We start from the raw sequence: 27,391 nt of genomic DNA on the forward strand, positions 1-27,391 counted from the left end.
GGGTGTCTAGTGATCCTCCTTTACACAGTGCTCAACAGGTAAATAATGTGTACAACGTCCTATCCTAGAGGAAAAACAGCACATCTCCAGGACATTTTTCTTTTTAGGAATCTGTTTTCTCTGCACTTTGCCCTGCTGCTTACTGTGCCTTGCAGGCAAGACAGATTATCCTATGTGAGAACTTTTGAGCCAAAGAACTACTGTATTTGTCAACATCAAAGACGCACTTTTTTCCTCAAAACAAGATTTAGCTTGCTTGTATATATATATATATATATATATATATATATATATATATATATATATATATATATATATATATATATATATATATATATATATATATATATATATATATATATATATATATATATATATATATATATATATATATATATATATATATATATATATATATATATATATATATATATATATATATATATATATATATATATATATATATATATATATATATATATATATATATATATATATATATATATATATATATATATATTTTTTTTTTTCCAAAATATTTCACATGACGATTGGGTGTGTCTTCAGCGGCGGCAAATACAGTATTTCATCATTTGTTAGAAACTCTCTGCCTCAAGTGCTAAATTTCCTTGAATTCTGTGAGACACTGTGGGTCAAAGAAATACTATATGTAATTTTTTTAATAAAAACTTATCTGAAAATGTGTAAAATAGTGCCATGCAATCCCTTGTGGGCGGCTGTCCAGCGGCACCTCCACGTGGAGGGGCTGAGAACCCCTAGCGTGAAGCCGTCCCTGAGTGGAGCAGAGCCATGACGGGCTGGGGAGGGTTTCTGTGAAGCAGCCGACTCATTATTCTTTGTATCCTTAATTCAGGCAAACTAATTGCCATACACTGTAGTATGCACAATTATAAGAGAAAAAATATTCTAGTTAACTGGAGGATGTCCAGTTTACCCAATTCTCAAAATGAGGAGCGGCGAGCATCACAGAGCCTCGCCTCACCTCACTGTGCTGAGGACAAGCCGCCACACTACTGTAGCCACAGACTCTTTGATGCTTCTAAGTGATCAAGGTTCATCTGGACTCCACTGAAGACTTTCCTCAAAACTAATATATTCTCACCATCAAAACACTGGGAAAAAGATTGCCATAGATGTGAAATATGAGGAGCAGCAGCACCCACTGTTACCTAGCTCTCATTTATTTGCAGAAGGAAGTTCTTTGTGCTCATTAACTAACAAGACACTATAAAGAAGCTGCACTCCAAAGAGAGTTGCATATCTTGTAAAAAAGTTAAATTCCAACCTAATCTGTGATAACATTTGCTGCAGGACTGGTGTAAAGGTTCAACAGAGGTGGAGGCAGCAACGGGCCACTCTGAGCAAAGCCTGGGCCAGTGAGTGGGGGGCCGGCCCTGAGAGCTGATTAGTGAGGGGGTCATGTGTGGGAATTTACTACATCTGCAATTTTTTTACTTCACTTCAAGGACACCTGACACTGTTCTGCTGTGCTGTAGTGAGGAGGATAACAATAAATCTAATAAAAGCAGAACTCAAATGTTATTATTACAGTGGTGGACAGGGGCTGCATCAGTGTGACTCATGGGCATAAATAAGACAAAGGGAAAATACTTACTGTAGGCTATTAACAGTGACAGCCCAGTCAGTTGTTCAGTAACATATACTGAAGCTTAATATAGTAAAATCATATATAAAACTCTATACTGCAAAGATGCACATCCCATAACTTCACTAAGGGAAAAGGTAAATTGATATAATAACATGAAATTAAATTAAATGTACATTCCCGTGGTATTGCAGCTCACTTTCTTACCCTATCGCCTCCCTTCCATACCCAGCAACATTGCTACACGGAACGCTACAGATATCAAGCTAGCTAACCTACAATTAAACGAGGGCCACTGACTGACTGACTGACTGACTAGCCAGGCATCGTGTCAAACTTCGCTCCGAGAACACACAGGAAAGAAGACTGTCGGGAAACGGTGCCATCCCTAACAACAAAACAGCACACACATCCTCAAACAACCATGCCTTAACACTAATTCCTTGACGTGTAATACCCTCCTCCTCCTCCTCCTCCTCCTCCTCCACTTCCACCTCCACTTCCACCTCGGCCCTTCCAGTTTGAGCCATATCCGTCGCCCTGGTTACTGCTGCTACTCCTGCTGTAACTGTCCGAGGAGTGACTGGACGTGCTGTAACCGTAGCTGCTGCCAGAGCGTGAGTTGTTGCTGCTGTTCCCGGTGTTGTAACCATACCCACCTCCAGAACTGCTGTAGCTACTGGACCTGAAATCAAGATGCAGGGAGTACGATTAGAAGCATATCCAGGACATGTCAAGAGGCGGAGGAGAGAAACAAAGGAGCGAGATGAAAAAGGGAAGGGAGGAAGGAAAGGAAGGAGTGAGGAGGAAGAGAAAGGAGCAGAGGAGTGAGAAAAAGGAGAAGGGAAACTGATGAATGGCAGAAGGAAGGAAAGGGAAGAGAGAAATGAAAGGAAGGGACGGGATGAATGATAGGAGGAAGAGAGAAGTAAGATGAGGAGAAGAAAGGAACAGGGAAAGAAAGAGCAGGGATAATTGATAGAAATAAGAAAAAGTCAGAGAGAAATGAAAAGAGGAAGGCAAGGGAGAAGTGAGAGGAGAAAGAAAATAAAAATATTCATACTTCAGAGATTAGAGAGACCTCCTCCTCCTCCTCCTCCTCCAAATGCTTACCTGTTGTTGTCATTGTTGCCATAGCCACCTTGGGACCTGCTGCTGTTGTCGCCACCATAGCTTCCGTGGGACCTGCCATTGTCGCCACCATAGCTTCCGTGGGACCTGCCATTGTCGCCACCATAGCTTCCGTGGGACCTGCTGTTGTCATTGCCATAGCCACCCTGGGACCTGCTACTGTTGTCATTGTTACCATACCCGCCCTGAGACCTGCCACCATAGCCCCCGGAGTTGCTGTAGTTCTGGTTGTATCCTCCTCCTCCTCCTCCACCTCCACCTCCTCCTCCACCTCCTGAGTAATTACTGCTTCTCGAGTTGCTGGAAAGGAAGAAAAATCACGGATGTTACGTCTGCTGGAAACACAAGTCCATTACGTAAGTCATTGTCAGTCCTTCCTTTGTCCATATTTATAACTGGTCTTTTTTCTTCTGCTTTTTTTAGTGCCCTTCTTTTCCCTTATGGGGTAGGACGGGTTGATGAAGACTGCTCCCCAAAAGAAAGAAAATTGTGATTGAGAATTCCCAAAGATTATTCGGAAAAGGTTCAAGAAATGTTATTGTTTTGGGTTTATATTCTTCTCTTCTTCTGCCCTTGGTCTGTTTCTCTAGCTTGGAAAAAATAGAAAAGGGTCATAAAACATCTACAATAGTTGGATGACTGGCTTATATGAAGTGTTTTATCTTTTCTTGTTTGTTTTCTTCTTTTGACATTGGTCTGTGGGTCATAATTTCAACCATTCGGTGCACAAGGTCACATATTTGGCAAGGCCTTCGTAAGTTTGGGACACGTAGGGGCAGTAGTTTTATGACCCTTCTAGCAGTTTGATCGTTCTTCTGTACCATGAACTTAAAAGAAACACTCATTGGAACCTGATTGATTCCCTCTTCAGTCTTAGGAAACGGTTGATGTGAGAGTCGGCAGTATCTAGGAATACCAACCTATGTCTCCTTAGCTTAGAAAGACAAGAAAAGGGTCACACAGCACCTGCGGTAATTCGACGACTGGCTCATCATGGGGAAGTTGAAGGACGGCGGTTCTCCCAAGAGGCTGCGGCCGCCACCGCCACCGCCACCTGACCTGCGATTGCTGTCCCTGGAGTCTCCGGGCGGCGGGACCCCAGAGTATCGGCCCTGACCCCTGCCTTGGTTGCTGTAGTGACTGAGTGAAAACAACAACAATGCTTAGGGTATGCTCGCCAATACATATGCACTAAAACATCATTAGGGAAAGAAAAAAAGATGATAATAGTGAATAAATAGACTAGATATAACACCACTGAGGTAGAGAGTTCAGAGTCGAAATAAAAAGGAGAGTTGGTGACAGCTTTTACTATGAGAATGATTGAAGTATTAAATGTCAGGGAAAAAATAATGATAATAATAGTGATTAATAGACTAGATAACAGCAGTGAGGTAGAGAGTTCAGAGTCGAAATAAAAATAGGTTAGCTTAACTTTTACAATGAAAATGACATGTTTTTTACTCCTTGGTGCTCAATTTTTTCCCTATGATGCGAGTACTAAATGACAGCGAAGGAAGCAATAATAAATTAATAAACTGGATAACTGAACTGAGGCAAAGCATTCAAAAAAGGTGATGAATTAGTCTTGATGATGAAAATTATTTGTTTTATACCTCAGCTAAATTATTATTAACCGTGACGTGAGTACTGATTAAGGGGCTATCACACAGGGCAAATTTTCCGTGGATCTTCAGTCAAACCACGATTTCCGCTGGCGTGGTTCTTATTTGTTTCTTGTTATTGCTGCTGCTGCTGATGATGATGGTAATACTGTCTTCCTTCGGTGAAATCTACCGTAGCTTTGGAAGATCGTGAACATGTCAGAAAACCACGGAAATATGAGAACCAAGCCAGCGGAAATTGTGGTTTGACTGAAGATTCACGGAAAATGTTAGAAAGTGTTAGAAAGATGAATGAGTTGCAGGTGAAAGCCTGTACTCAACCCCAATAACTAGAGGGTGTGTGATGATAGCAGCCTTACACCCACGTGCTGTGCCTGCTGGTTAGTGGCCAACCCCCTGAGCCCGGGAAACACTACAGATGAGGATGATGTTAAAATGACTTATACTAGGAAGCTGATCAATGAAATAACACACTAGAATTAACCCTTAGACGACGGTGGAACTATATAGAGATGGTCCAAAATTCAGCCAGTCAGTTTTGTATGGCAAAAATATAACAACACTTCCAGACTGCAGTTTAATCTATATATGGACGATAGTTAAAACATCCATTATGTGGCGTAACTACATTTATGCTACACTCCTAAGGTCAACAGTGACTATATATAGATGATTCGTTTTGGGGGGAGCTACTCTAGAATACTGCCGCCGTCTAAGGGTTAGTGTCAGAATGAAGGACCGGATCAGGGTGCAGCGGTAAACATGAGTGAAGGTAAACAGGTTAGTGTTGAGAAGGCATCAAGGGAGTGACAGGTTAGATGAGGAACAGAATAACAGCAATTCTGAACATTAATCTTTCACAGGTGCAATTACCTCTAAAAATGCTGCCCTTTGAAAATAATGAAGCTCTTCTAATCAATCACACATCCTCTAAATATGGCAGATGATACGCTGCTAAAGCAATGCAGCAAATGGTGCTCAATGATGAACTCCACACAGTTTGCACTAATGCTCATAACAGTCTAGAGTATCTTTTCACCAGGCATCACCAAGGCCAGTATTGAGTCATGTATTTCAGTCCAGCAGCCTGTGTGTGTGTGTGTGTGTGTGTGTGTGTGTGTGTGTGTGTGTGTGTGTGTGTGTTTACCCTGTTGCCCTGTTATGATCCACACCCTCTACCTCCCTTGTATGAGGTATGTATTCTGTTTGTTCTTCCTTTGTGTTCCTTGTAATGATCTTCACCACATGGTTCCTCCAGGCTTCAAAAGTGCTCCTCAACAACCACATCTAACATTCCCTCAACAGCTGCTCCTCCCAGCAGGCCTCTACCCCCTCCCTTGCTAGACAGGGTAATATGTCTAGTACTGACCCAAGAGCATTTCCAGAGTCTTCGTAAAATGCTTGCATATCAGGTCCTGCTCCTAAGAGGCCTCCTCCTCCCTCTCCAGAACCCATGAGAGATCCTCCACCACCTAGCTCAGAGCCCAGGCCGCCTCCAGGTGTCGGTGGAGGTGGAAGCAGGCAAGGACTTGCTCCCAGAAGCCCCTCCCCTCCTCGATCACCTTTGAGGAGGGGCACGTTCTGGCTGTACAGCCCTCCTCCACCCTGAAGGTTCGGCAGGTTGTGGCTGCAGGAGGACGGCAGGTTAGGAGGCAGCTCTCTCTCCGGTGGACACAATAAAGCAAACCAAGAGGCCAAACAGCACTACTGCAGCAAAATACTCACTGCCTTGCCAGACATGACTAGCGTACACAAAATTGGAACCAGTGATATTTAGTGTATTATTCTTTTAAAGATATGTAACATGTATCATAGTTAATGTACAACAGTCCCTTTTACTCATGCAATGAAATCTCATTTAGTATAAAGTTTCAAACACTAAGTTTTGGTGTGCTACTTCCATCATTAGTCAGTGTGCTGCTGAGAAAGTTATTCCATCCACCTTTGTATCATGAACCTAAGCCAATATTCCTGAAATGCCTAGTATTGCTCAGATAACTCTTTTTACTTGATCTATAAGTTTTCACAGCATCTTAAGATAAAATTTGTACACATCAGATATTCTTTAAAACTTTACAACCAAATAATCAAAGGTAATAAAAAATCCAGGTAGCAATACACAGCAACAAGAAGAAATGCTGCTGGTACTGCTACCTTAAGGCAGCAAAAAGCACCTTTAAACACGGGCAGTGTCCCCACAAGTTGTGTGGAGTGTCAGTGATCAGTCACAGAACTCCACAGGCCCAGATAAACAAGTCCATCTCTTTACTATGTCTGGTAAAGAGATCACATCACTACCATCTCTGGGTTGGACAAACAACTCTGGCAACATCTCTTACAGAATGCTAAGTCAGAGAAGAGCGAGCAGAGCCTACAGCCAGCATAACCTTTGTATGTGTTAAGAGAGTGGGGCTACCAAAGTGGCCTGGCTTAGGAAGGACACAATGCCACTCTAACTCTACTGCACCAGTTTGCCACAGATGTTGACGTGATTCTTCAGTAATAATGCAGACACATCTTGAAATACAAATTTTGTGCTGCTGAATCATGCGTGTTGCTGCCCAAAGCTTCGAGGTCACTTTCAGGATGTGTCTGAGTGGTGTTCCTGTGTGGGTACTCACTTGAGGGCGCGGTGGCCGGAGGAGTCCAGGTGGGCGCGGGGCATGTTGGGATTGAAGCCGATGACTGGACGGTAGTTCCTGGACTGCTGCTGATTGAGGTCTGATGGCTTGAGGACGCGCGGAGGCTCCTTGGCCTTTTCCAGCTTCCTGGCCGGGAAGATGAAGTCCGAGGGGTACTTGGGGTTGCGGTACCTCACTGTGACCACCTGGTTCTTCAGCACATCGTCCATGCCCTGCACCGGGGTCCTCAGCACACTGGAAGAAAGGAACGCCAATAAGTTTGAAAGATGGAAACTTACAAAAAATATATGTAGTTCAAAATAACAAATAGTTACCAATTAAACTGATAGTAACAAATAGCCATGGAAGTTAGCATGCCACTTTACATGATTAGATAAGTAAGCTAATCAACAGGCAATTATAACTTACACTAAGGATAGCATCATATGGTGTGACTAAGACTTTGACTGGCTGGCTGTGTACATATTTTTTTTACAGTAATGGAAGCAACTAAAGGGCAAAAACAAATAAAAATAATAATGCCCACTAAGCACTGGTCCTATAAAGAAGTAGTGGCCAAATGAGATCAATTTTTGGGTGGAGAGCTGTCTCGATACTCCCCCCTTGAAAGAGTCATTGGCAGGAGGAAATACAGACAAAGGGATGCTGTTCTAAAGGTTACCAGTGAAAGGGATGAAAGAATGAAGATGCTGGTTAACTCTTGCATAAGGGATACTACACAAGTCCTCCCCTCAGCCTTGGTACCAGCACACACCCTCACAGACCTCTGACCAAACAACACACCCTAAGTACTCACCCGTTGGTCTCCACATTGTCCTTGGCCAGCAGCACCAAGCCCTGCATCCCCTGGAACTCCTTGCCACTGATCGGAACCTGAAGGAACACACACACAGGTTGAGTGACAAGCTTCATGACCTATCTGTAAGGCTGTTGTTCTTTTGGGTGTTGAATGTGAACAAAACAAAGAGGCCTGTAGCATGCCACCGCTATAAACACAACAAACAATGCCAAACAAGGTATTCTAAAGGGGTCTCAATACTCTCCTTTTGAAAGAATAGAGAATCAAGGGCCTTACATTATGCCTTCAGAGCCCACCAACACCCACCACTATAAATAACATAAGATACCAAACAAAGACCATTCAAAAGATGTTTCAGTACTCTCCTTTTGAAAGAATAAAGTACAAAGGGCCTCACAATATGTCCTGAAACCCCATCGACACCCACTGCTATAAATAACACGATACCAAACAAAAGTTATTCTAAAGATGTTTCAATTCTCTCCTCCTGAAAACCAGAACCCTTACATTATGCCTGAACAGCACTGCAACACCCACAACTATAAATGCCAAAATATAGACACTGTAAATATATCTCAGTACTCTCCTCTTGAAATAACTGAGTACCAAGGGCCTCATATCATGCCTTCCGAGTCCCCTAAAGACACCCACCTCGTTCTCGTTGTCCATGCCAAGGCGATAGAGGTCCATCAAGCTGGTGTATGATGGGTGCTTGACGCTGATGTAGAGTCTGTCGTCGCCGCGCTGGTTACGCCGTATCTCCTCTGGGGTCAGCTGGTTATAGACTTCCTCGAGCGCGTTCTTTAATCTGTTGGGAATTCGATAGATGCATTAAAGTACCCTGAGAAGTAGTGTAAAGGCAGTCGACAAAGCGATATTTCTTTCATCTGCTGGCAATCAGATTCATCAAAATACCCTGACTATACTAAATTTCACTTGTTCCAATTTTCTGTAGGCTAGTAATGACTTAATTGAGGTGAAGGAAAAGGCAATGGCAGTTAGTTATGTTGGTGATTAGGTGACTGAAAGTATTGCCTGAGATGTGTTGCAAAGGCTATCAAATCAACAAAGTAGTAATTCTAACTCTTCTGGTGATTAATAAACTTCAAAACACCCTGAGAAGTAGCATACAGGCAGTCAACAAGCCAGCATTTCTAAACTTATTGGTGACAGGACAGAGCTAACGCAAAATACCCTTAGAGATGTGTTGCAATGGCTATCAAATCAACGAAGAGGCATTTCTATAACCACTGGTAATTAATACACTTCAAAATACCCTGAAAAGAAGTATAAAGTCAGTCAAGTAAGCAGCATTTCTAAACCTGCTGATGACTGGACTGAGTGTCTCCTGAACTGTTCTTTTTTCGTACTCTTTTATTATGTCTATGAGCTCCTTCCTTTACTGTAAAATAACTCTCCTGAACTCTGCACTCACCGCTTCTCATCCACAAAAGGAAGGAGAGCCACACCCTGCCAGGCGAACTTCTTCCCGTTGAGGTCGATCTTGAAGTCCTCGGGGTAGAAGTCGATGATGACCGAATCTGGATCAAGCATCAGCTCCCCCCACGGCTCCGGCACGTGGGAGCGGCTGCCGGCAGGGAACACCCCCATCAGCTGCTCCAGGGGGTTGAATGGCGTCCCCAGGTTGAATGTGACGTTGGCATGCTCGCAGTTGGTGAAGTCTGAGGCGAAGGGTGCGTAGTGGTAGGGGAAGTACCAGTCCCACGACACACAGCCTTGATAGTAGTACCTGGTGGACACAAGACAGGGTGAGGATAATGGTAAAGGTAAGGTCAGGGGTGTGGAGCTCAAGTCGCAGTCAGAGGTCCATATCGTCACCTTCGTAAACAAACCACTTAAGTCATTATTTTCTACTTTTCAGGAAATTGGAAGTCATTATCTCATTTGGCTTAAGATTTAGGCAGAAATGAAAAGGTCAATTCTAGAACACTGAAACCCTGAGTGATGAAGGCAACGATACAAAAATGGGGGTCATATGTTGAAAAATTAACGAAGAGAAAAACCTGGATATCTACGAATAATGACTTAGGAAATTATTTTAAAAGGGTGATATTTTTCAATTGTTTCAGGCTCCCACTACGACTATTTTCCAAGGATTCCAGACTAACATGGTTTTCATGGGTAGTTTTCCAGTTCAAGGTGCAGAAGTCGGGTAAAACTATCACCAGCATCACAAAACAGCCCATGAAAACCCCAGCAACTTCTACGAGAGGCTTTTCAAACGAGCGAACTGAGGCACTGAGATGTTCATAAATATGGACTAGAGTTGGAGTCGCCTACTTTTGTCCGGAGTCGGAGTTTGAGTCGGTAAAAATATCTCCAATTCCGACTCCTTTATGATAGTACGTGTGATGTTGTGTGGCTGGGTGTGGTCATAAAACTACCCCTGGAAATGCTCAGAACTCCTATGAAGGCCTCGTCAAGCATGCATACCAGGGTACTAAAATGTTAAGAATATGGTCCTACAAAATCATGCCATCAAACCCCACTCACTTGAGGACCCAGCACAGGCCACGAGCATATTCATCGGCCACGTTCTTCCTAAACTCCAGGTTGTTGGGGCTCACTTCAAACTTGGACTCGTAGTAGCGGTCCTTGGAGCCCGGCTCGTACAGGCGCACCTCATCCGGAGTCTCCTCCTCGTCGTCGGACCCGTTCACACTGTCTATGGACCTCTTCTGCCCGCGTCCCTGTCTGTTCACGTGGAAGGAGGAGTCAGTATATTATAAGGAACTGGCTTACAGAGTGGTGGAAAATACAACAATAATACAAAATAGACTTCACTGACTATAAGTGGGTGGGTTAGAAAAATACTACTCCACTAAATTTCAATGACAGTGCAGAATAAGTGTGGCTAAGTGCACGTGGAAGGAGGGCTCAGTATATTATGAGGAACTGGCTTACAAATAGTGGTGGAAAATATGGAAAATATAATAATAATACAAAATAGACTTCACTGACTATGAGTGGGTGGGTTAGAAAAATAATACACTAGATTTCAATGACAGTACAAAATAACAGTGTGGCTAAGTGACTCACCCTCCCTGGCGGTCCATGTTCATGTAGCGCTGTTCCATGATGGAGTCCTTGGCCCCATGAGCTACAGCAGTCTCCCCGGCCCTCATCACGCCCAGCGCCCCTTGGCCAGTCTCGTTCTGTTGACACACACAAAATAAGAAAGCAAATAAGAAAACAGGAAAAGAAAAGAAAGAAAAAAGAAAGGAAGGAAGATTATATAAACCAACTATATTTCAGCTTTACCAACCTTCAACCTCAAAAATAAAAAAAATAAACTTAAATAAAGAGAAAACAAAGAAAAAACTAAATAAATCCGACCTTGAACCTGTTGGCGGCCTCCTTCTCCATCTTCTCAGCCTTCTTCTTGGCCTTGTCCCTGGCGCGGAAGTCCAGCTCCCTCCTCTGTCGGTTCCTGAAGATCTCGTCCTCCACTTTGCCGAGGTTCTGGAGAATCATCTGGACACGCCGCATGTTAGCCGTGCCGCTGTCCGTCAACCAGCCCTAGGGAGGGAGAAATTTTATGAGGCTCCGTTCTTGCCCAAATCACCTCAGTCTACGAACTCTCAGCCCTGTACTCCGCTCCATCAATCCACATCTTGCTGCCTCCTCACTGAGCACCCCACCCCATCTCTCCAAGTGATCTCAGTGATATACCTCAAAATATAAGGTCAAGAAATTCAACTCCCACACCAGTAGCAGTATGTACTTACACCCGTTTTGTAGCAGCAGTCCTTGTAGAGTTTAACGAGGCGGTCAATGGCGTTCTCTCTGATCTCAAGGGAAGGTAAGTGTGGCAAGAAGTCGTTCCCTGGAAATTGGGAGAAGACACAGTGAGCAAAATGAAAATAAAAGAAATAAAGTTATAAAGAAAAAAGCAAGTAAATAAAAGAATGAAAGAAAAAAGTAAAAAAGCAAGTAGAATAGATTGTAAAAGAAGGTATATAAGAGTTAGAAAGAAAAAGAAGAAATAAAGTAAAAACTCCACCCCTTACCCAGCACTGCAAACCACCCCACCCCCCTCCCAACGCACTCACCTACGAAGAAGCACATGAACACCCAGTCGTCGATGGCGCGGTCAAAGTCATACTTGAAGGGCAGGCTCGGCATCTCCAGCTCCTTCTCCAGGTACTCGCGCAGCACATTCAGGCGCACGAAGATGTAGCGCGTCTCCTCGAACACCTTATCGGGCTCATCCCCCGCACCACCCTCTGCCACCCCAACACACTCGTTCAGCTCGTGTCCTGTGGGAGGCAAGCGACTTATAAAGTGTTCAAACCAGTAGTGATTTAGTTTTATAGAACGTCTATCTGCACCCAACGTCAAAACGAGAAAAAAAAAGTCTCACCTAGCTGGCCGCAAATGTCACAGGGCTTGGGTTTGTTGGGCTTGAACTCCTCTCGGATGATGGTGAAGTTGACCTCATGCGTGGCCAGACCCAGCATGATGAGGTCAGCATCAGCGCCGCAGAGGACGTGCTGCGTGTTGGGGTCATGGTCCGGCTGGGCGCGCTGCTTGCGGATATAGTCCATGATCTTGTGTTCCCCCTCGCCGGGCACGTTGGCATCAGAGAGGATGACCTGCACGGGTTACGAAGGTTATTGATTAGGGTTATTGATCGACTTAATGAGGTATGTACTCATGGCAGCACAACTACAGTGGCCATATGGCACCGAACCGTGATTGGCAATTCCAGAAGAGCAGTCAGCATGAAAATACTGAGAGCAGATATATAGAAAAAGAGGCAGGCAACAATGTAATTTAAGAATTCAAGAGGAAGTAGAGGACTGTCAGTAAGAGAAAGGATAGGAGCTTAAAACTAAAATTCCTACTGCCCGAAAGAAGATAAGAGTGACAACAGTGAAGTACAGTTTAACCCTAAGACCAAATTTCCTACAAGATGACATCACCAAGCTACAGGAAGTGGCAGCTACAATTCAATGAAGAAACATGGGAAACACACTACTATCCACCACAGAGGCAGAGAAAGACCAGAGAGTATATGTTACCAGGCTACCAGCGAAAGCCAAATCCGTGCCAATGAAGAGAGGCAACAGTGGAATTAAAGAAGTAGAAGACTGTCAGTAGGAAGAGGGAGGGGAGCTAATGACGTAAGTTCCTGATTTTTCTGCGTCCTTCACCACCACTTACCTTAATGTCCCTCCACCCTGGATCGTTGTTGAGGCGATCATGGATGTAGTAATGTAGGCACTTGGAGAGCCTGTCCATGAAAGGCGTGCCGGGTGTGATGCAGTTGGAGTCAAAGTGTGCCTCCTTGGGCTTCTCAGGTGGCACTTTGTAACCTGAGAGAGAGAAAAACAAATATGATGACAAGTGATTATTAGTCCCCATTAGTATACTACCCAGAAGAGCTGTGGAGGTAGAGGTAGAAGGGAGACCAGCTGGAGGACTATAGAAGAGATACAGAAAAAAAGAGGAAAAAGGAAAGAAAAAGGAGAAGAAAATAAGACAAAAAAGACGAGTAAGCTGAGGAGGAAGAAAAAGAAGAAAAAAGAATAAGTAAAAGAGGAAGAAAACAAAACAGGAAAGAAGAAAAAGAAAAAGGAGAATATGAAGAAACAGACAAACCAGAACAATAACAAGAAAAGGATCAAACAGGTGTGAACAAAAACAAGGGACAGGACAAGTCATCCCCCTCCCTCACCCTTATCCTGCAGCTCCTGTCTGAGGCGAGCCACTTCTGTCTTCTTCTCGGCAGCCTCCTTTGATGCCCTGAACCTCCTGGAGCGTTGCTGGTTCATCTTGGCGCGCGGAGCAACACCGTCGATGGCCATGTACAGCACCTTCCTCGGCCGTACGATGGCAAAGAGGCGGTCGATGCACTGTAGAGATTGTAAGAAGAAGTTAAAAGAAGAAGGGGAAGAAGAGACACCAAAATTTTACCACTGAAAAGAATAAAAGAATGAAGATGTTGGTTACCTCTTGCCTAAGTGACATTAAAGAAAATAATAGGAAGTAAGGAAATCAACTACGAACAAATAAAGAGGATAAGAAGTGAACCCTAGGCTGCTGTTACTCACCTCAAAGATCGCCACCATCATCTCGTCCTCATTCTTGGGGGCGGGGCGGTCCTCAGGGTGGGTGCAAGGGTGGATGATCCCATTCATGTCCAGGTACAGGTTGTCAAACTCGATCCCATTAGGGTTGGGTTTGGAGGTGTCCTGAGGGATCTGCTTTCCATCGTCAGTGTTGTATTGCTGCAAATTGTTATTATTATCATTAAGTCCATACACTGGTGGGCCACGCACACAACATCTCCGGGGCTTTAACCTGCTCCATAATACAAGTACTTATTTCACACTAAGCAGCAAATAGCAATAACCTGTCGCCACTAAGGAAAGTAACCTAACCCCACTGAGGAAACCAACTTGGGTTAAAATTTACATTATGCACTTTTCCCTATATTGTCTCCTACTTAACCAGCTGCTCTTTTGTTGTCATATGTCCTCTACTAACCTTCAAACCTCCCAGAAGCCAATCACTTTGATCAAAATCTCATAAACAAATTAATGATAATCAAATTACATATACGCTTTGGCAGGGGGGTCTGCCGTTCGCCTGCCAGTTTGAACATCTCAGGTCAAGGCTGACAGGAAAGGTCTTTCTTACTCGTTTAATATGGTACATTTTTTAGGGCAATCCAAAGGCACTGCAAGGGTTTAAGGAACACGGTGATTTTTCTACCACCATTGTCCTGTGGTGAACATTGCAATGTTTGGCCTTCATGAAGTAGTGTATATTGCAAGACAGTGAGGAAGGAAACACACGGGAGGAAACTTCCTGACATGCGCTGCTCTACACACACTCACTCACCACAGTAAGGTGTGTAAGACTTGAAATTATAGAGATGAAATGTAAAAACACAGCCTGGGTCAAAGCCCCCTGTTAGAGGGGTCGAAGGGGACAAAGTCCCCTGTTAAGAGGGATCGAAGGGCGCGAAGCCTCTTGTTAGAGAGAACCGGGGGGCAAAGCCCCCACTAGGAAGGTTATGTTATTCAGAGATAACAACTGCCTAAATAATTCAAAACACATCAACATGTCACAGAAAAATGTTAGTCCACAAATAGAATATATGCATAATGTAAATCTTCACGACAGAAACCAACCCCGCCACTGGGGAGGACACCCGTGCCCCTCGTGGAGCCACTGTGCACTACAGTGCTGCTCGGTTAGGACTGTGTGGGTGTAAGGACCATCACACGAACCTCACACAGAAATTTTTTTGTCATGTTGGGAAAAATGAACCGAGCAGTGAAAGTGGAGTGAAAAGTGTAACAGTGGAAACTAACAAAAGGGCAAAGAAAAGCAAAATCAGGGTAAGAAAAGAGCAGAGAATCACATGAGTGCAGGGTGAAGTGTGTAAGTGTGCACTGTGAAGTAACTAAGTGGATGGTGTGAAGTATATAAGTGTTGAGAAGGAGGACCTAAGAAGCGATACAAAGCGGAACAGGTCAAAAGAAGAAAAAGAGAAGAAGAAAAAGGTCACGCCAGCACCCGGGGGAAGACACGTATGGCCCACTTAAGCCCCACAGGGTGTTCCTCTCCCTCGCCCTCCTCCGGTGTTCCAAAGTATGCCGCCACGCACTCACCCTGTCCTCCACACACTCGATGATCACAGACGCGTACTTTCTGGACAGCCAGCGGAAAAATGCCGGGACTCCCATGCTGGCGATGCCTCGGCGGCGTCCTCCTCCTTCAGTCTACGCCGCAGCTGTTAAATCCGCCTCAGCTAGTGGAGAGAAGGGCGGCTGTGCTACTTAATGGCTCCCTCTTATTACACGCTTCTAAGTGGAAATAAAGGAATGTAGTATTAGTAAATTTATAGACTTGTTGAAATTTTTAATGCCTCGTGGTTTGGTTGTGTATAGTGATGTAATGTGACCCTGGTATAATGCTCTCTCTCTCTCTCTCTCTCTCTCTCTCTCTCTCTCTCTCTCTCTCTCTCTCTCTCTCTCTCTCTCTCTCTCTCTCTCTCTCTCTCTCTCTCTCTCTCTCATTAGTATAATAGTAACTCCTGTAATTCTCAGGCAACAATTAACTTCCGTTCCCAATGCTTGACCATGCAATGCACCGGTACGTGGGGCTGTGGGGGTAATTTAATTTAAGGCATCAATTAAAGGGCGGATTAAGAAAAAGAGGATGTAATTATAAGTTCGAGGATGTATGACGTATATGTGGCCAGAATTCTAACTCATTGACCTTTCCCTAAACTGAGGTGAGGTGACTTAATTGACCTCGTCCTTTTCTTCCCCCTTCGAACTTGATTGGGTACGGATATGGTACGAAATATATAAGTACGAAAAGAATAATCGTACTTTCGTACCGTACCGTACTTGAAGAAATATATCGAACCATATTTTTGGCCTTATAAAATTACCTTACTGTACCGCACGTAATATACCGCACCGAACCGTACCGTAGGCTACTTACATGCCCTGGGTACAGGTAGACTAGGTCATTAAGAAGGCGTGAGTGTAACTAGGAACAGGTAATTAATGAGGAAAGTGTTAAAATGGGATAATTATAACGATCGAAGAAGCAGATGCGGATGGAGCTGCTGCTGTACGAACACTCAGACTCCCCACAGTAATTTTAGGTAGGTTTATCGTACAGCTGTACATAGATATGCACTGCAGGATATAGGAAGTAGGATTCAGAGCAGCCATAGGGGGGAAGGTCATCACTACCTTACGGGAAAATGAAAATTAATTAAAACACCATCTGGAAACAAATAATGTAGGTTTTAAAGGATGTTAGGAGCTTTATGTGGGCTTGGTCTTATAGTTGATGTTCATGCAGGGTTATTAATGAGACCCTGAAAGAGCCAATTAGCAAGAAATAAATAAATGAGATAAAATAAAATATAAAATAGGTTCGTGGGCGCTCCTCTTCCCGCCACAGCGATGTAAATAAAAGGCAGAGGGTGGCTGGCGGCTGTTTGAATGTGACAGCCGTTTTCCTGCGTCTCCTGGCTTTCCTCCCGCCTCCCCACGGTCCCCAGCAGCACGGCAACACTAACTAAGCACAGAAACACTCAGCCAAAGGAATATGCCAGGTCACTTGATATATAAGACTCCATAACATTGTACTGTTGAGATTTAAATAGAAACTTTAGTGATACAGTTCAAAACCAGGTGTCCGGAAGATGCCGTAACTTTATTCTTTGTTGCTGGGTTTTATTTTTACTCAGTCTCTATTCCATTGGTCTCCAGATACATTATATTGATGATAGTATTTGCCTAACTGTCTCCTGACCGTAACCTTATCTTTGTTGCTGGGTTTTATTTTTAGTCAATCTATTCCATTAGTCTCCAGATATTTTATGGCTGACAGCATTTGCCTAACCATCCCCTGAAGGTGCCCAAGTAAAGGACTCACGGGGTTTGTTAATCCTATAGGTGAGGCGGCAATGAGGGAAAGCGGGCCCCCCCAGAACAAGGCTGAGGTGGTGTATGTTGCCGATGCTCAGCTGCTGAAATGCTGTGAAGCTGTTCCAGTCTTTCGCCAGCGGGTGAGTTGTTTTTAATCCGAAATTCACGTGACTCAGTGGGTCGTATTATGACATTTCGTCGCTCAAGAACACAGGCTTTCATAGGAGTTGTGGGCATTTCCAGTAGTTTTATGACCCTGGTGGTAGTGTGACCCTTCTTCTGTATGATGAACCTAAAGAAACACTCATTAGAACCTGACTGACCCCCTCTTTGGCCTTTAGAAACAGCTGATATGAAAAGCGAAAATGTCTTGTAATACCGACCAGTGCCCTAAAAACCACTAGGAAACATAATGAAGGGAAACAGTCAGGACCACTACCTCAAAATGTACAAAAGCAAAATGCCTTTCCTGAGGGAGCTAGCAAGTGTAGAAGACCTGATGATTATTGCACTCACTGAAACTCATTGAAGGGCAAGGTAAAGGACACGGAAGTAGAAATGAGAAACCATTCCATTCAGAGTGGACAGGGAGGCTAGAAGTCATGACAGCCCTGTTAAGTGGCAGAACAGACATGCACTGACCTAGTTTTTAGTCTCTGCAGCCTTGCCAATTTTTAGTATACTGGGAAAATGCTGCAGAGTTTAATTCATTGTGTGTTTCATTACACTTAGTAGTACCTAATGATATAAATATAGAGAAATTCTAATATTATTAAGCCAGACAAGACTAAGTAAACTAAAGTAAATAAGTAATAATAATTATCATAAAGAAGAGCCACCATTACCAATTGAAACATATGTTATCTTATGTTCATTAGTATGTCAATTTATTATTCAGATGTAGAAACACCCTCTACATGCAACACCCTGGACGCATCTCATGGGCACCTTTCTTGACAGGCTCGCCTCACCCACGCCCTCATCGCCTCGTACGGACTCCTGAGCAAGATGCGGGTCGTCCCCTCGGAGCAAGCCACCGAGGAGGACATCAGGAAGTTCCACTCGCAGGAATACGTGGAGTTTATTCAGAAGGAGGCGTCAGAGGAAGTGACAGAAGAGGAGGCAATGGTACAGGATGAGTTTGGGCTGGGTTAGTATTCTTGAATGGTTTGTGTGGGCGTAAATAATGCTAATAATATGCAAAGTTTATTCAGAAAGAGGCACCAATAGAAGGTACAGAAGAGAAAGCAATAGTATGGGATGAGTTTAGGCTGGGTAAGTATTGATGACTGATTTTTGTGGGTGTAAGTAACAATAATAATAGAAATAACAATAATAAATAATGAGAGAAATGCAATTGTGTGGCTAATAACATGTACTATTAATAGGAATTTATAAAGAATTAAATTATGTATATGCTTTGTGTGTCTCTGGGGAAGGGAGGGATAAAATCTATTCCTACCATCGCTTGTCCTATATGGAGATGTATTCATACTTATTCCCCTGCACAGGATTTGACTGCCCCATCCTGGACAATCTCTGGGGCGTGGTCTGTGGCCTGGCTGGCGGCTCCCTCACTGCGGCCCGAGAGCTCACCGCCGGCCGGGCCAAAATTGCTCTGAACTGGTGTGGCGGCTGGCACCACGCACAGAGGTAGGGAGGTGTGGGTGTTGATTTTCATTCATTTATTGTTTTACAGGAAAAGAGGCAGCTCAAAGGGTCAAAAAAAGAGGAAACAAGAAAGCCTGTGCAAAAAAATGAGGAAATAAAAAAGTCTGCAAATCGGTAGCGTTTAGTAGAAGTGTTCAAAGTAGAGAGACCATTCATATGGAGAGGTGTCTTGGTACGCCCCTCTGGAAAGTGTTCAAAGGTGTGCAGAGAGAGTAGCACTGTGTTGAGCCTTGATACTGGATGTTTTATTTTGCCAGGCCCAGGGAGCTTAAAAGGATGTGATTATAGGTTGTATTCATGCACAGAGGTGAGTGGGTGTGGGTGTGCCGAGACAGTAGCATTATATAGAGCATTAGTGATGGATCTTTAATGGGTGTGGATATTTATGCTCGCAGGGATAATGGCCTCATAATATTTTAGTGGCTACTCTGGGATAAGGCCCCAGGAACTCTTTTACACTGGTACACTACATATTTCTGGGCTTACACACCACAATTGATAAAGACATTTGTATTAGTTGTGGATGTTTCCATTGGTAGTTTTATGAGCCTAATGATAGTTTGACAAGGCTTCTGCACCATGAATGTAAAGTAACACTGATGAAAACCCAACTAACTTCCTTTGTGGCCTTTGGAAATATTTAGTGTGAGATCTGAAAGCTTCTGAGAATACAGGGCTTGATGTCTAGTCTGAACAGTATACACTTGCAGGGACATGGCTGCAGGATTCTGCTATGTGAATGACATCGTGCTGGCCATCATGCAGCTGCGGACGGCCTTCCCAAAGGTGCTCTACCTCGACCTGGATGTCCACCACGGTCAGTGCCTCCTGTGTGTGTGTGTGCGCTCTGAGATCATGAGTGCCTTTGTTTGAACTCCTCCCAACTCTACTCTCACCTAATACCATTCATTATTTTCCCTTACAAATAGATTTTTTGAAATGTAAAATTATAAGTATGCAAGATATAATAATTGTTAAGTATTCAAATAACAAAGTACATCCCAATAACTACTTTTTCTTTTGTGGTTCATCTTCTCCCTCTTCTATCGTGCTTGATCCAGTGCTGATTTATTTCTCCATCTCAGTTTCTCTATCCAGTGCTAATATATTTCTCTATTCCTAACTCTTCCAATAAATGTGTTTTTAATCTCTTAGGCGATGGTGTTGAGAGCGCCTTCATCTTCACCCCCAAAGTGCTGACGGCTTCCTTCCACCAGAGGGAGGCAGGATTCTTCCCTGGCACCGGCGCGCAGGAAGACACAGGCCTGGGCAAGGGGCGGCTGTACTCCCTCAACGTGCCCTACAAGGAAGGGATTACCGATGAGCAGTTTGTGTATCTTTTTGAGAGGTGGGTCCATACAATCTTCTCTCTCTATATCTTCAAACACATGATAGCCAGCACCTTATGGTATAAATCAACAAAGCATGACCTCAATTTGTTGTATAGAAAGTCTCTTTAGTAAGGAAGCATATATGAATTTTCTCAGTCAAGACCTATAGTAACCGTTTTGGGTTTTGTTAGGTTAAGTTTAGGGTATCTTCAAACACATGATGGCCAGCACCTTATGGTATAAATCAACAAAGAATGACCTCACTTTGTTGTATAGAAAGTCTCATTGATAAGGAAGCATATATGAATTTTCTCAGTCAAGACCTATAGTAACTGAATATATGCAGCATCCTTTATATACCAAGTGTGTGAGGTGTTTGTGCCTAAAGCTGTAGTGTTCCAGTAATAACAATAATATTCTTCGTCCGTGTGCAGCATCCTCTACCCGCTGTGTGAGGTGTTCATGCCTGATGCTGTGGTGTGCCAGTGTGGTGCCGATGCCCTCAGCCAAGACCCTCTCGGGGGCGCCAACCTCACCCTGGAAGCCTACACCCGTTGTGTCACCCATGTTGCCAACCTCTCCAAGCCCACACTGTTTCTGGGTGGAGGTATGTGTGTGTGTCTGTGTGTGTTTACCTAGTTGTAGTGTCCATATCTAATTAGTATCTTATTTTTCACTGCATTGATTTCTTCTCCTTTGTCTCTTTGTTTATGTTCCATTTGTATAATTAATTCTACAGTATTTCTTTTTTGTTTTAGTTTTACAGTCATTTTCATCAATCTCTCGTTAATGTTTTCCTTTCTTTGTTCTGTTTTTCCTACTTTACAATTCTCCCTTCCTTTGGTCCTATGTCTATATCTATACTTGTCCAGCTTTTCCTTAAATTGCCACACACTCCAGATTTCATACAATTCTTTTTTATCCTCAATGTTTTCTTTGACGAATAAAAACTTTCTCATGATATCACTTGCAGGCGGCTACGATAAGATCAGCACCGCCAAGCTGTGGACGGCCATCACCGGGACCCTCCTCAAGTGTCCTCTGCCCTCCGAGATCCCCGACCACCAGGTAGGATGTGAGGGGACTAGTGTTGGTATTGTTGATATTGTTATGATCTATATTTGTAGGTTTAGTGTTGCAGGGTGGGTAAGGCGACATGCCCCCCAGTGTATACCCCCATTGATTGATTACACACACACACACAAATCAGTCTTGCTACCCAAGCCCTAAACCCACCCTGTACCATTGCTATATCTTCTGTCTCCTCTCTGTTAGAAGGTATATGACATTTGAAACAAGTAGCAGCCAGTCTTTCCATTTTACCGAGTCTTACAGTGTTGGTAAAAATGTTGTAGTAGACACCATATTTATTGTTTTCAGTTCTTCATGCGGTACGGGCCCAGCTTTGACCTGGAGGTGACGCCGGGCCTCCAGAAGAGCTCCAACACACAGGAGTCCTTGGACCAGACCATAAAAGTAGCACATGGTAAGTAGCAGGATGAGTGAGGTGTGAGAGGTATGCAAAAATAGACATAGAGCAGTCCAGCGATTGAAATAGTCATCCATCAAGCCTGGAGCTGGTTTGATACAAGTTTCCTGTCAGTAAGTTTAAAGGTTCGCTGTAACATTTTCTGAAATATGCTTCATTTCATGCAGTACTTATTTATTTCACTCTTTCAGGGAATATTGATAAATTGGCTGAGCTACTGGGGCAAAAACAGTAATTATGAAAAATATTGTTGGTCATGTTGGCGGTGCCGGGTGTGGTGGTCGGCGCAATGATTGTTTTGGGGTCTGGGGTTAGGTCAGTAGGTGTGCAGCCCACTCAGCTGGTCATCCTCCCTTTTGGGCTGGTCAGTACATGGGTACTACTTTAAGAAACCTGAGGAAGGTAAACAGTGGTAACCCGGATGTCACACTGGCCTGTGTCCCGAGGTAATGGGATCTTACCCACCACAGGCTCAGGGCTAAGGAGTTGTTGGTGAGCTCTGAGGCCATGCACAGCTTTAGCACATAGATGTAGATAGATAGGTTTTGGCTACATTTAGTTCTGAGCTTTCAGCAAAATAGGGTACTATACATAGCAATACAAAAAATTTCCTGAAGAGGTTGGCTGGGACTGAAGTCAAGTGCTTGTGTCTGAGTAGTGGTGTAGCAGTAAGGCTGTGGCAGGACTCCCATCACTGGCCAGTCACTATGTCTCTTGCTGTGTGACTCCCCTTCAAGCTGTGTCAATCAGCACATGAAGGAAGGGAGGCTTGGCTACGCTGGTGAAGGAAGTCTTTCATTGCCACAACGGGCCTCATGGCACTAATACAATTGGATAATATTTTTTGCCATTCTTTAGGTTTAGACATCACTAAAAAAGTTTAGGAGCTTTAATTACAGTACCTTTATCCTTGTAAACTTGTTACTCTCATCACCATAACAGCTTTGTAGCAGTACACAAGTAGAAGCAACACTTTTTGCTATTCTCTCAGTTTAATTATTTGTTAAAGAAGTTTTAATCACTTTTATACACAAAAAATGTGATTGAAATAAAATTATATGTTTGTCCTTTTTTATTTTACTCACAAGCGTCACAAAGTCCCTCAGGGAAGTGGAGCGTCGCCTTGCTGCTCAGCGCACCGCAGCAACTCCTTGAAGCGGCTTATTCGGCTTTCCTCTTGCATGTAAATTGGCCAAACTGAATATATACCCTGACAATTATGTAAAGTACCTTTCATATTTGCATTTATATGTGAATTGCGTAAGTTAATGTGGATGTTGAGTTTGCCTGATTTACACATACCAGACTTGAGTACTCCATAGAACCATTTTGTGCTGTGCTGAGCAGCAAGCTGACCTTTCCTTCATCCATATACCTGCTGATGCTGGGGAATGAATACTAAAAGACATATTAACATGTCAAAGGTATGTGTTCCACATCTGCTGGGCCACCCGGTGGATGATGGTGTGTCTCGCCGAGAGTCTCATTATCTCGTCGTAGCCGCCGCCGATAACGGTAGCCACCGGGATGCCACGGCACACGGCTTCCCGCAGCACGTAGGTGTCCCGCAGATACAGGCCTGCAGGTCAGTGGTGCAACAGGCATTAGAATCAAGTGTAGGGAAGATTAAGAATTTATTTATGGGGTTGGTCAAATATAAACTATTACCCTAAAGTTGATAGCATCCTGATGATTATATCCTTGGTGTAGTGGGTGGATTGTTGGACATACCGTTATCACTTAGTTTTAATTTGCCCAGTTCATCCTTCTCGTGAGGGTCAACTCCGGCATCATACAGGATAACATCAGGATGGATCTTGTCTAAGACACTTGGTAAGTACTCCTGAAAAGTGTTTGCTGTAATTAGAACATTCCTGAGAGATCTTGGTTCACACACTCACACATGTTATTTGGCACTAAGTTACTCACATGAATGAATTAGACCAAAGGTTCCCAATCAGTAAGTGGAGACGAGGCCTAGCTAGAAATGGCTTGGAAGGATGATTTTTATAGCTAGGCATTTTGATGATGTTTTCAATGCTTTTATGTTTTCCTGGCTTTTGTTTAAGAACAAAAAATGTTTTAATTATTTTTATCATAAATTTGCTGAGTAAATTCATAAGTTTGCTGATATCAGGGGGTAGCAATGGATATCCAGATTTTGGGAAAATAGTCGTGAGTGCAAGAACATCGGGAACCACTGGACTGGACTATTCATGCCCCTCACAAGGCTAGGCTACTCAAGGTGACAATGGGATGTCTTATTAAGAAATAACCTGAAAACATTTACAAGACATAACAATAGATAATGCTGATGCTTCGGCTCTGTAGGTGATGAAAGAAAGGCGAACAAAACATTATCTCAGTCAAGCAGTTCAATAATCCTGTCCACTGGTACATACAGCGAGGGTGTTGAGGTAGTCCTTGTCGCCCGTGCCCACTGCCAGGCCCACGTCAAGGTCGCTCTTCTGCTTGCGAAGTGGGAAGTTGTTTTGGCAGTGGAAGGAGAGTGTGTAAACGTCGGGATGGTTTTCAAATATAAACGCTGTTCCATCTCCCTGTAACAAAAGGTGTGATGAAATATTTTGCTTGGTACAACAACATTTCAGATTCTATGACATCAGCGATCACACATGATATATTGAAGTCCCCCAACATCCTCTTCAAGGCACTAACCTGGTGTACATCCAGGTCCACTATAAGAACCTTCTCAGCCAAGCCAGACTGTACAAGGTGTTTAGCCGTCACTGCCAGGTCGTTGATGAGGCAGTAGCCCGAGCCTCGGTCCGGGAAGGCGTGGTGCGTGCCGCCCCCAGTGCTACACGCCAGGCCAAACTCGAGACTCAGTTTGGCTGCCAGAACAGTCCCACCTCTCACCAGGGGGAACCAATAGGCAGCTCAGGGTCATGTTTATGCAGACCTTATTAAATGTATCTACTTCATATAAAGACTGAAAGGCCACACAAATATCAGAAAAAGTCTGCTGTTCTCACCTGTCTCATAGCGCACTCGGCTGGCCAGTCCCGGCGTCCACTGAAAGCCTGTCGCTCGCTGCTCTGTCTCGGATGTTTTTCCATCGAAGAATTTGTCCACGTACAGCGGACAGTGTACAGCCGAGGCCAGTTCTCGGCTCACTTGCTCCGGCTGTATCACCTGCAACAGTTGGCAGACATCAGCTTACGAGATTATTAAAATACTGATAGCTATTTATTGTCCATACTCTGCTTGAGTAAAATTCCAAGGTTTTGACATGTTTTTAGGCCCAAGTTTATCTGCTTGCCTGCTTATCTTTCTTTATGACGCCGTCGCCTAAAAGAATCTCGTATAAATAGTGAAACTTCATCATCTTGAATCGGTGGTTGGGCGGCAGCGGACACACATAGCCCGGGTGGTGCACGATGGGCAGGCTGGCCAGGCGCCCCACCTGGCGCCACTCCCCCTCCGCCAGGTGGTGCTGCAAGAACAAGGCCAAGGTGACGGCACAGCTGGTCCGGCCCTGGCTCAGCAGGGTAAGTTATGCTTCCCTACACCCACAACATTATCTAAAGAAATTGACTTCTAGTGCCAAACTAGCAATTTCTGACAAATTGCTGTATAGTAAAATAAATAAAACTGGTTAAAATACTATGTGCATCTTGACTGAGATAGATGCAAACATTTACCTCAGCCTGTGTGGAGCACCGTGACAGCCCAGCCTGTACTCCATGCAGGCACTTTAAAAGCTCCCCATGACCACTTACTACAGGCAACAGTCAGCTCCTTCACCACAGCCAGGCATGACGACAAGGTCTTCAGGACTAATGGTAAACCTGCCATGATTATAAAATGGTATTATGTGGGTAAGCAAGGCCCAAGCACACATTTGACGAGGCTTTCGTAGGCGTTTTGGGCATTTCCAGGGGTAGTTTAATGGCCTTGGTGGTAGTGTAACCTTTCTTCAGTACCATGAATGTGAAAAAACCCTCTTGAAAACCCGATTAATCTCCTTTTCGGGCTTCGGGAATAGTTGATGTGAGAGATGGAAGCGTCTGAGAATACCGAGCCAGCAGCATCCCCGGACCAGCATCCAACAGGGCAGCTCACCCTGATTCTGTTAAAATACCGCCTCTGCTGCTCCTGTCCCCTGTTGAGTAGTCTTGAGGTGATGAAGGCGTCCACCCTGCCGAAGGGAGTCATGTCACTGCCGAGGACAACAGTATGGACGCCTCGCTGGGGAGAAAGATCACTTGCAGGGAGGCGAGCAGACGACCCTCATCAGCTGTTCCAAACCATCATCATCATCATTAGCAGCAGTCTCTCTCTCTCTCTCTCTCTCTCTCTCCCTCCTTATATTACGATCATTATATTGAAGTCAGTTTAAGATTATATAGGTACTACGTACTTGCTACATTAGGATAAATGGGGAAGACGTACGTCGATCTCCTATTTCCATTAACATTGCTGTATTTGTGTTAGATTATTTAAAGGACTTTGTAACTTCTAGGTTGTTTATTTATCTAGCTTTAAGTCTTGCGCTGTCTAATAATAATGGTGTCACTGTAAATTAAACATGATATAGGGCATTATTGAGAAGAAGGAGCTTAGGAATAAGAGGAGATAATTAGGGAATATTAAGAGATCCTCCTCTACGATCAAGACCGGTCACACGAGCGTCCTCTCCCTCCCTCTCTTCGTTCTGTTTCCTTCATCTTCCTCCTCCTCCTCTTCAGCGTCCTCTTTCTTCTTCCTCCCTTTCTTCATTCTTTTTCCCTGTGTCCCTTAAAGGATTGCCCCACCACAGCCTCAAAGGGACGGAGTTGAGCACCGCCGCCACGCGCACCTATAGCTATGCTCCCAAATTTACCCCCCCCCCCAAAAAAAAAAAAAAAAAAAAAACCGGATACCTTACCTTAGGCCTACTATCAATCAGTCCGTATAGTGCATGCTCCCAACTTTACCTAAAAAAAAAAATAAAAAAATAACATACCTTACTATCAATCCTCTGTTAGCTGGATGAGTAATGAGCATTTTCCTCGTTTCTTCACATCATAGTTTTTTTTCTTCATAATCACTCTCCTTTTTTATTATTTATTTTATTTTATTTACGTCTACGCCTATAGCGCCGGTAGGCTTGCTTGTGGGGCCTGGATGGTGTTCGGCCCCCAGCCCGTCATGGCGCAGGCAAGTGTTTATAGTGGCGCCATCTTCTACCTTGCAATACATCTGACTCCGCCTTCATTACATTATTTCCATTAGTCAGTTACTAGTTAGCTAGTTAATAGGGGATGTGCCTTTTTTATAAGATATGAACATGGCCTCACTATCCATGAATATATCTAATCTTTATTTAATGTATCTATCATACTGGCACTCACAACATGACTGCCAAGCCTGTCATAACTGTTAAGCCCTTTCTCCCATTTTTATATAGTTATTTCTTCATTACATTTCTTCCTTCAAGTATATTTATTATTATCTATTTCTCCTGTTAACTATAGGATAAATTAGTTCTTTCTTCAATGCTTTTTTGCCTTTGAGTATCTTGTATTATTTATTATTATTATTTCTATCTTGTATTATTTATTATTATTATTATTTTTTGTTTTATCTTTCCTGTTAACTATAGGATGAATTGGTCGTAGGTTTATCATGGGTCTTTACCATAGGGC

General features: G+C 43.7%; 3 protein-coding genes across 7 annotated transcripts; 1 reads left to right on the top strand and 2 right to left on the bottom strand.

The window, feature by feature from the left end:
* Positions 1 to 1,541: 1,541 nt before the first annotated feature.
* On the bottom strand, positions 1,542 to 15,629 carry LOC127008414 (5'-3' exoribonuclease 2 homolog). Of its 3 annotated transcripts, XM_050880547.1 has the most exons (19): positions 15,471 to 15,629; positions 13,902 to 14,078; positions 13,526 to 13,703; positions 13,012 to 13,163; positions 12,209 to 12,440; positions 11,898 to 12,104; positions 11,574 to 11,671; positions 11,182 to 11,364; positions 10,885 to 11,000; positions 10,339 to 10,539; positions 9,260 to 9,574; positions 8,476 to 8,632; positions 7,822 to 7,898; positions 7,005 to 7,259; positions 5,753 to 6,010; positions 3,725 to 3,898; positions 2,846 to 3,058; positions 2,741 to 2,812; positions 1,542 to 2,312 (listed from the first exon to the last, which is right to left on the bottom strand). In XM_050880547.1, exons 1-19 carry the CDS (start codon positions 15,543 to 15,545, stop codon positions 2,063 to 2,065), a joined length of 3,390 nt encoding a protein of 1,129 aa, XP_050736504.1. In that variant the 5' UTR covers positions 15,546 to 15,629; the 3' UTR covers positions 1,542 to 2,062. The 3 variants fall into 3 exon arrangements, with proteins under 3 accessions (XP_050736504.1, XP_050736503.1, XP_050736505.1); XM_050880546.1 differs by having other exon boundaries at positions 2,741 to 3,058; XM_050880548.1 differs by lacking the exon at positions 5,753 to 6,010 and having other exon boundaries at positions 2,741 to 3,058.
* Positions 15,630 to 16,774: 1,145 nt separating this feature from the next.
* On the top strand, positions 16,775 to 22,810 carry LOC127008415 (histone deacetylase 8-like). The gene is made up of 10 exons (XM_050880550.1): positions 16,775 to 16,936; positions 17,280 to 17,392; positions 18,213 to 18,402; positions 18,764 to 18,905; positions 19,634 to 19,740; positions 20,079 to 20,271; positions 20,689 to 20,861; positions 21,228 to 21,322; positions 21,635 to 21,740; positions 21,935 to 22,810. The coding sequence occupies exons 1-10, from the start codon at positions 16,930 to 16,932 to the stop codon at positions 21,976 to 21,978; spliced, it is 1,170 nt and encodes a 389-aa protein (XP_050736507.1). The 5' UTR covers positions 16,775 to 16,929; the 3' UTR covers positions 21,979 to 22,810.
* Positions 22,278 to 26,023, bottom strand: LOC127008416 (uncharacterized protein SYNPCC7002_A1628-like). 3 transcript variants are annotated; one of them, XM_050880551.1, is made up of 7 exons: positions 25,827 to 26,023; positions 25,024 to 25,197; positions 24,737 to 24,896; positions 24,420 to 24,613; positions 24,146 to 24,301; positions 23,475 to 23,586; positions 22,278 to 23,322 (listed from the first exon to the last, which is right to left on the bottom strand). In XM_050880551.1, exons 1-7 carry the CDS (start codon positions 25,917 to 25,919, stop codon positions 23,162 to 23,164), a joined length of 1,050 nt encoding a protein of 349 aa, XP_050736508.1. In that variant the 5' UTR covers positions 25,920 to 26,023; the 3' UTR covers positions 22,278 to 23,161. The 3 variants fall into 3 exon arrangements, with proteins under 3 accessions (XP_050736508.1, XP_050736510.1, XP_050736509.1); XM_050880553.1 differs by having other exon boundaries at positions 25,406 to 25,967; XM_050880552.1 differs by lacking the exon at positions 25,024 to 25,197.
* Positions 26,024 to 27,391: the final 1,368 nt, after the last annotated feature.

The sequence above is a fragment of the Eriocheir sinensis genome, chromosome 37 (genome assembly GCF_024679095.1).
Source record: "Eriocheir sinensis breed Jianghai 21 chromosome 37, ASM2467909v1, whole genome shotgun sequence".
Classification (NCBI taxonomy): Eukaryota; Metazoa; Arthropoda; class Malacostraca; order Decapoda; family Varunidae; genus Eriocheir; species Eriocheir sinensis.